Consider the following 9271-nt stretch of genomic DNA (forward strand, 5'->3'; position numbering starts at 1 on the left):
GCACATGTCAGAACATTCCAGGCACTTGTGAGAAATCTGATATACAAGTTTCTGTGTCGTTTGGGCAGCTCATTGAACAGTCTTATTGTAATGTTTTCACATCCCTCTCTCAGTGCGCTAAGATACCAGTCGGCTCTGTGGAAACATTGGTATGCAAGTCTTTTATAAGATTTATTTTATCTTGTTTTTTATATATGTCGTGTTGTTGTGTATCATCTCTTTGTAGACCACGAGTCTGTTGAATAAAGCAATCAATAATAATAATAATAATAGTACACTATTATTGTTATCATTGTCATATTCGGTTTTGCATATTATTTATAAAAAGGATTGCATTTCTAAATGCAGTTTTCAAATATAAAGTCTTAGTTCAATTTTATTTATTTTCTAAATTATCGTGCTAGGAACTATTGTTGCTAATGCCTTTAAGTCAGCCGGAAACGTTAAGTCGTTACACCCCCGTCCAGAATCTGGATTGGCACGCCATTGTAACAAGTAGTTACTTTTACATCAGCGAGTGGTCATTCAGAGCCAGACTTCAAACTCATCTGTCCAGATTGTAACAGTGGTATATCAACCTGTCCCATAATGGCTTCAGAGTCTTGGGCGCAGGCCGTGGATGAGCAGGAAGCCGCGGCAGAATCGGTAAAAGCCTAAACTTACGCAACGTGAGCTAACCTGTTGTTAGCCTGTTTAAAATGATGCTTTTGCCTTTTGTGGGAACGGTCTGTGTGAAAAATAGGTGTCAGTGGTTGGTTCATAACATACATAATTTTCCAGTGATAGTGCTGACAAAGAGTTAGCCGACCTCCGCGGCAGATTTTCCTTTTGAAGTTTTGTGACTCATAAAACTAAACTACCGGCTAAGTTAGCCCCATGGTAGCTTTAGCACGTAGCGGGCTAGCATGGAAATGATCCAAGCACACTGTTGTTAACTACTACTTACTACGACTCTCTGATTGAAAACTTGTATCATGTTCTTCTCCACAGATTAATAGTCTTCAGATAAAAGAGAAACCAGAAGAAAATGGTAAGTGTAGCTATATTACGAATAAAATAAAATATAAATTACAGGGAAAGCGTAATTGTATTCCATAATTTTGTTGGTAATATAATTCATATATCATATAATTTTTGTACAGTTTTCCAGTGTTTGTGTAATGATAAAATACAAAGTCGGTAGTCAAATCGGAAATGTCTCCCGTTTTTGACTTGTATAATGATGTAAAACAAGAAATTATCTAAAGAACTATTACTTTGCCTGATTAATATATTGATAGTGTAATCTAAGTCAGGGACGTCAGACTCCTATTGTTGTTTTTCAGCATCCAAACATGTGGTTTACATGGTTTAAAGCAGAGAAGCATCTAAAAGTTGCATCTTTGAGGACTTCTGTAGATGCCTACTTTATTGTGGTTTATTATGGTTTTGTAGTTTTTCTGATTAATTTAGAAATTAGCGTTATTTACATAATTAAATGTGCAAAGAAAGTTTTCAAGGTTGACTGCACAAAGTCTTCATTTTCACACAGATACACACAGGCAGAGAGTTAATCAGTCAATGTTTCTGGGAGCATTTATACAGTAAAAAATTTTTAATGTATGTCTTCATAGTTTAAGCAATCATAAAAACTTTAGTTTTCTTCATCTTTACTGTCTGTGAGTGCTGTGTTATTTCTTCAGCTACTCTTCATCCATCATGCTCATCTTGTTCAATTTTCAATCTAAATCTTAGAGAAAATCTTAATGCCTTGCTTGTTGTTGCCTTAATTGAGTGCTTCCATATTTATGCCTGTCACAATAAAAAAAATTTCTGGACTATTATTGTCCTGGAAATCATTGCCATAAACAATAATATTGTTGTTTTAAGACCATTTTCTCCTAATATATTGACATTGGCATAATAATACAAGTTCTCCCTCTCAAAGTATAACAGCTAATTTTTAATTTATCATGTGATTAATTGATTTGACAGGCTTATTATCCATGTTTTAATCTGGCTTTTTTTTTAAAACATTAGCTCAGACGAACATGAACAGAACACCACTGACATACACACACACACACACACACACCACAGCTACAGGGTTTTTATGCACGCACTGCCGTTTGGAGGAAAACAACTGGAACTTTTGTTTAAAAAAATCAGAAAACAAACAAACCAAAAAAAAAAGACATTCATTAAAAATGGGCAACTGTAAATATTAATATGGATGGATTCTTTAATTATATTGATTCCCTGTTAATGTACAGTTTTGTATGTCTTCAATTGGTGCTCAGATGTACACAACTCTATCCATTTAATCATTTTATAAAATGTCGTATTCATTTTGTAGCACAACTTTTAAAAGCAAAAATCAACTTGTAAATATTACATTTTAGGTACTGTTTCAAATGCCACAGACTCCAGTGGGGCTGCAAAATCAGAAGCTGAACGTGACGCCAAACCTGCAGATGACGACGACAAGGGTGAGGAGCTTGAAATGTGGCTGTGTCTAAAATATGAGCGTGGGCTTTGATTACACCCATTCAAGTTGCTCAGTCTGTTGTGCTTTAAGGTTGCGTTGCCTTGTATGTCTTTCAGAGGACAAAGCAGCACAATCGCTGTTGAACAAGCTGATACGGAATAATCTCGTAAATACGACAAATCAAGTGGAAGTTCTCCAGAAGGATCCAAACTCCCCACTATACTCTGTGAAGTCCTTTGAAGAGCTACGCCTGTAAGTGTCTCCTCTGTGTTCTTACATTCATTTAATAATAAATCTGTCTTTATTTTGTCCTTTCTGTGTCTTTTCTCCATTGATTCATTCCTTCTGTCCATTCTGTCTTCATCACTCTCGAATGTCCTTCCTTCATTGTGGGTGTTTCTGTCATACGTTGATCAAAGCAGTTTCATACAGTTCTAAAAGAAAATCACTAAAACAGTTTGCTTTGGTTTTTTTTTCCATTTTTTCACAGCAAACCACAGCTTCTTCAGGGTGTATATGCCATGGGGTTCAATCGACCATCTAAAATCCAAGAGACCGCCTTACCCATGATGCTGGCAGAGCCGTGAGTTCTACTTGATGTTTTCTATACCTCGTAAAAACCTCTGGTTGGTGCTTTGGGCTGTTATTTTTTTTAAAGAGAAGTTGAAAGAGGGCTGCTTTTTTTTCTGAAATATGTCTTGCTACTTGGAATCAAATTTAGTCTTTTCCTGAAGTCCACAGAACCTGATTGCTCAGTCTCAGTCAGGGACAGGAAAAACGGCCGCCTTTGTCCTGGCAATGCTCAGCCACGTCGACCCCAACAACAAATATCCCCAGGTTAGAACAACATCTGCATGTTTATGTAAAAGTGTAACTCTCTTCTCAACACTTGAGCTGCAACATTTCTTTGGGTCTTCTCCATTAGTGCTTGTGTGTGTCACCAACATACGAACTGGCACTTCAGACCGGCAAAGTTATCGAACAGATGGGCAAATATTATCCTGAAGTCAAACTAGTCTACGCCATTAGAGGGAACAAGTGTGAGTCTCTCTACAGCACTTTGCTGCCAAAAAGAAAGCAAGTCATTTCTTTTGTTTTGCCTTAATCATGAACAGTGTCGTCTTGGGTCTTTTCCAGTGGAACGAGGCAGTAAACTGCAGGAACAGATAGTTATTGGGACACCTGGTACAATGCTGGACTGGTGCAATAAATTCCGGTTTATAGATCCCAAGAAGATCAGAGTGTTTGTATTGGACGAAGCCGACGTCATGATCGCCACACAGGGACACCAGGACCAGAGTATCCGAATCCAGAGGTAAGCTGAAACACACGTGTAACTAAATATTTGATCAAATTTAATTTCAAATTAGCCATATGTTAAAAAATAAAGTAATAATAATAATCTTGGATGTTAATTGAATTGTCAATTTTTTAATTTTAGTTAAATGTTAGGAGCCATATCAATATAGAAATAATTACGGGAAAAATCCAATAATGCAATCATATTGACCTATATAGATTTGACATCAAAATGAGTCTGAAATTCAGAAATCCATTTTAAGAAGCTAACAATATAATGTAGAAATTTGAGTCTGTGAATTTGGAAATTTTATAATGAACTGTGATTATTTTACTACTTTGCAGTGTTGAATATGACCAATCTGTTTTGAATTAACACAACCTACTTAGTTAAAAGGTCTACAACAAAAAAGTTAGAATTTGAAAACGGATTCATAGTAAGTTTTACTTTCAGAGTTTTGGCCCAGTCATTTAGTCATGTGCTGTAGTGCAGGACTCAGCGATCCTAACAGCCATTAATCACCTAAGATGAAACAACCTATTTGGCCCCTCAAAAAAGATGAATAAGTGCAATAAAACATGTTTTATGGTGAAATTAAACCCATTTTTTTCAGTTTGGATCTTTTAGAAAGAAAATAATCAGTGCTTTACAACAAAGGAGTGTATACATTTTCTTTTATAGAACATTTAAGGAAAATGAAGGGAAAACATGAAGTCATCTATGTTTGTAGAGAAAATGACACGTACATGTTATAAAAAAATATTACGGCACTGTTAGGGTATTTTTTGTTGTAGTCTTTCTTTGTGCACATAATGTGTACACTGAACTTACCTTTTGGATTTGTAAACACTCGGTCTTATGTAATGTTTGGCCAAAGTTAATGAAGATGCTCATCTTCTCCAGAACTGCAGGCTGTGGACCTCTTCTCAAGTGACACACCTAACGGGTTTTCCTCGGACGCAGTCTAAACCTTTACCAGAAAAATGCTTTCATTTCTGACTCATGCACATGTAATAATCATTTGAGAAAGATTATTATATGAGCGTTCACAACTAAAGATAGAAACGTGTGTCTCATAAAAGTTGAAAATGCAAAAGCAACAGATTTATTGTTTGAAAAGCTTCCTGTAAGCACAGTCGATGGTTTACAACTCTGTCCATGACCCCCCTCTGTAGGATGCTGCCGAAGAACTGCCAGATGTTGCTGTTCTCAGCTACGTTTGAAGAGAGCGTTTGGAACTTCGCGCAGCGCATCGTGCCCGAACCCAACATCATCAAGCTGAAGAGAGAGGAGGAGACTCTGGACACCATCAAGCAGTACTTTGTGCTCTGCAACAGCAGAGAGGAGAAGTTCCAAGCTCTCTGTAACATCTACGGAGCCATTACAATTGCTCAGGCCATGATCTTCTGCCATGTGAGCTCATTTTCTCACACTCCATGCATTAAAAACATTGTGCATATTTTTTTTCTCCACTAAATTATTAAATCTTCCAGTTTAACAGAGTTTATTGGTTATAATTATGCTCTGAAAAAATTGGATGGTCATTTTTCCCACAATTCGCAGCACCTGAAGCTTGTTGTGTTATTCTCTTTGCCAAGTGGCTACAGCAACTTTGTGGTTTTTCTTTTTTTTTTTTTGTTCCTCTGTGCAATCCAGACGAGAAAAACTGCAGGTTGGCTTGCAGGGGAGCTGTCCAGAGAAGGCCACCAGGTGGCGCTGCTCAGTGGAGAAATGCAAGTAGAGCAGAGAGCTGCCGTCATAGACCGCTTCCGAGATGGAAAAGAGAAAGTCCTGGTGACCACAAATGTCTGTGCTCGAGGTAAGGATGATGAAGTGGAAAATAAAGGGAATATGAAGTACAGGCTTGGTCAAAATTTGCAGCTCATGTTATTCAAAAGATTAGACTGCTGCAGAATTTTGTCTTAAATTATAATAACCAGCGGTGACTTTTTGCATCAATCCTGGCTGCTTTTGAAAAGAGCCATTCTGCCTAACGGGGCTTGAAGATGCCTCAGACTTACTGTTATAAATCGGCAACTTAAAGTCTGATTATGCATCGTAGTCAGATTTGATTTTCTTTTTTTTTATGCAGGCATTGATGTGGAGCAGGTTTCTGTGGTGATCAATTTCGACTTGCCAGTCGACAAAGATGGTAACCCTGACAACGAGACATACCTGCACAGGATTGGGCGTACCGGCCGATTTGGGAAGAGGGGACTGGCCATCAACATGGTGGACAGTAAGATGAGCATGAACATCCTCAACAGGATCCAGGAGCATTTCAGTAAGTCCAAGCAGCTTCACTCTCCTTCATACACACACACACACACACACACACACACCTCAGATCGGGTGTCTGAACTGCTGTAATCTCTGCTTTCTTCCTCCTACAGATAAGAAAATTGAAAGACTAGATACAGATGATCTGGATGAAATTGAGAAAATTGCCAACTAAGCGGAGAAAGCGTCCCCACCCCCTCCTTACTCTCCAAGGACTCTACGCTTCTATGATGTTTTAAGCTTTTATTTTTTATTTTAGCTGTCAGAGAAAAGAGCAGAACCACACCAACAGATCATATGTTTACATGTGGACATGACTCCTTTCAGACAAGTGTTTTTTTTTTTTTTGTAAATCTCTGGAACATACCCCATTTCACTCTTTGTACACTTTTTTTCTAAAAAAAAAAAATAATAAAGTCTGTAACTTCAGTGCTGTGTATGGATCTTAATGCTCTAAACATTATCAAGTTATTTATTTGAAAACTTGTGAAATTTAGGAACGTTTTAGCAATTTATAGGAATATTCACAAGTTCAAAATTTAAAAAACAAAAAAAGAAGCATTTAAAGGTGCCACAAATGTTTTAATGTAAAAGAAAACGTAGCAGATGGTCGGTACAAAGGGTGAAGTTGGGTATGCTGCTCCAAGTGGTAGTTTGTTCAAATCATTTTGTTTATGAGATGGTGAGGGTTAGGATCTAAGGGTCTATGCAAACTTATCAGCCTGATAGATATTATCAAATGCTATCAATATGTATTCTCATAACACAAATTAATCCTGAAATAACCTCTAGCATCAGGGTGTGTAGTCGGATGCCAAATTCGGCTGCGTAGAATGATACTAACTCATAGGCATAAAGGTGCATCTTTGCTTAGCCACTAGTCATTCGTCAGCCATCAACACACACCATTTGTGTCACTTTTGAAAGCCAGAATGGCCACTATCTGAACAGTCCAGGCAGCCATTCATCATAAGTCATCTTCTGTTTCTTCATTGGACTCATAAAATCTAATTTTAAGTCCAAAACATGACCTGCAGGGTCCAGTGTGAGTCGTTTTTCTTTCATGTCGTCGCTATCCCATCCAACTAGTTCTAATCAGGGTCTCCAGTTCAGACCTCGGCGCAGTTCCCATTCTTCACCCAGACTGTGCCGTCAAAAGGATTGTGAGTTACAAAATAAATACGCAATGCCTTCCTCAAGTGCATTATATATACGCATAGGATTTTGATATTGCTATTTTAAGACATTGGGCTTAATATTCTGGCTAACACTTGAAATTTTGATATACATACTGAATAATAGGGAGCCTTTAATTATGGGTGTGTGAACTACATTATCTTTTTGAAACCAAATGCTGAATTGAACTTGAGGACCTATGCTAATAATCAGACTCACTGTGTTGCTTCAATATGGTTGCGTGCATAGAAAACATGTACTTGTGTACATATTTAAGAAAATGTATAAGGATAAACATGGGTGAAGTATTTAGGTTTGTCACTTCTAAGAAGTGCAATAAAACATTCCCGACGAGGTTTAATTTTAATAGAATACAGGACCTTGCAAAAATATTCACGCCCCTGTCAACGTTTTCATTAAAACTGCAAACTTTAATGTCATTTATTTGAGTAGTATGTGATGGGCTATAGCTGTGAACAGGAAGGAACGAGGTGTGCCTTTCTAATTTCTAGAATATGTTTGTTCATCCCCCCTGATTCAACACTTTGTAGAAACCCTCTCACTGCAGACACCAGTCTTTTATGGCTAATGTTTGAAAACTTAATTTATATTTTTTCCCCAGCTTAGTCAGATTTGGTGGAAAGTCTGTGACCATCAGTTTTCAAGCTTTGGAACACATTTTTCAGCCTCTCATACGTTTTCTTGCATTTAATTCCTTCCTTCTATTTATTATGACCAGCTTTCCTGGCCTCGCTGAAGAACAGTGTTCAGGATGTTGTGCAGACATCTGACCAGAGCTCCTTCGTGGATTGTGGTGAACGTGAAACGGGACTTTTTTAGGATTTCCTTTTGCCACTCTTCCATGTTTTTGAGAGTGACTTAGACACACTATTTAATAGTCAGGCAATGTCTGCAGTCAACACAGGGGGTTGAATACATATGTACACTAAACTTTGCAGTTTCTTTCTTTGAAACCTTTGAAAGGTTTTCGAAAACCAGGCACCATGAACCCTTGTCTTTTCACCTTTCAAATTTACACTAGTTTATGTCTATCGCCCAAAGGAATGCATTGGTGTTTGTTGTTGCAATGAGACATGGGATATGAATCACTTTGCAAGGCACTGTAAATCAGTGTACCTTTGTATCAGTTTGGGGAATGTTGAAAACAAATCACACACACAAAAAAGTGTAATGTTAACACTGGAGCCTCAGAGCCAGTTGCCAGTCAGTGTGAATCTGCAACAAGCCTCAATCAGCAGCACAGAGAAGGTAACTGGTGGTAGTCTGGTTTTAATGGACTGTTAATGGACCTCAAAACTAGCTGAACAAATGCAGACAAATTAGGAGAAGCTAGGAAACAATGAGCATGAGAATACTCAACACTTTGTAGGTAAAAAAAAAAAGAAAGAAAAAGTGATGAATGCAGTTTTATTAGGACAACCGGATGTATACATTGAGTGTGTTTGTGTGCACTTTGTTAACCTGTAGTGTAATGCCTCTGTGTGAGAGCCATGGACACAGCAGCTTTTGCTAAAGAACACCACGCCTGCCCCCACCTGACCTCCCCACTTGTAGTACACCATGTTTTGATAATGTTATGAACCCAGTTCATAAATGTGTACATTAGCTAAACAGGCATTCAGCAAGTTGTGTCCGTAGTAGCCAGTGATAGGTTCAAGGTGTGTGGTGTTGTATAAGCGGAGCTGTGTTCATGGACACAGTTATGTATTCTTATATGTTGAATTAAATGAACATATAGAGGTTCACCTTGTTCTCCATTGCTTATTTATGTCAGATTGGAAACTATGGTTCTGGTTCTCATCATTTAGAAGCAATGTTCAGCCATCTGACTGTTCAGGAAACAGACAGGCTTCATATCCCAGAGACCAGAAGGACTCGACCTGGGAACCAAAGCACAAGACCCTCCAAAGAAGCTGACTGAAACTGGTAAGAGTGCCAATATTCAGTGAGAAATACATCTGACATGGGCTGAATAGATATAAAAAGAAACATTTCTAGTTATTTTATCTTTTAGAAAATAGAAATAA

The 9271-nt window shown here is 37.8% G+C and overlaps 1 protein-coding gene across 1 annotated transcript; it reads left to right on the forward strand.

The window, feature by feature from the left end:
- Window positions 1–440: 440 nt before the first annotated feature.
- Window positions 441–8989, forward strand: LOC116710488 (ATP-dependent RNA helicase DDX19B). The gene is made up of 12 exons (XM_032549568.1): window positions 441–645; window positions 991–1030; window positions 2382–2468; window positions 2584–2719; window positions 2958–3050; window positions 3202–3304; window positions 3393–3507; window positions 3605–3782; window positions 4943–5180; window positions 5424–5586; window positions 5860–6051; window positions 6161–8989. Exons 1-12 carry the CDS (start codon window positions 589–591, stop codon window positions 6220–6222), a joined length of 1464 nt encoding a protein of 487 aa, XP_032405459.1. The 5' UTR covers window positions 441–588; the 3' UTR covers window positions 6223–8989.
- The last annotated feature ends 282 nt before the right edge of the window (window positions 8990–9271 follow it).

This window comes from Xiphophorus hellerii, chromosome 20 (genome assembly GCF_003331165.1).
Source record: "Xiphophorus hellerii strain 12219 chromosome 20, Xiphophorus_hellerii-4.1, whole genome shotgun sequence".
In the NCBI taxonomy this organism is placed as follows: Eukaryota; Metazoa; Chordata; class Actinopteri; order Cyprinodontiformes; family Poeciliidae; genus Xiphophorus; species Xiphophorus hellerii.

Coding starts and splice junctions, on each gene's coding strand:
- LOC116710488 (XM_032549568.1), top strand. CDS start 589: ATGGCTTCAGAGTCTTGGGCGCAGGCCGTGGATGAGCAGGAAGCCGCG. Junction 646..990: donor AGGAAGCCGCGGCAGAATCG/GTAAAAGCCTAA, acceptor TCTTCTCCACAG/ATTAATAGTCTTCAGATAAA. Junction 3,508..3,604: donor CGCCATTAGAGGGAACAAGT/GTGAGTCTCTCT, acceptor GGTCTTTTCCAG/TGGAACGAGGCAGTAAACTG.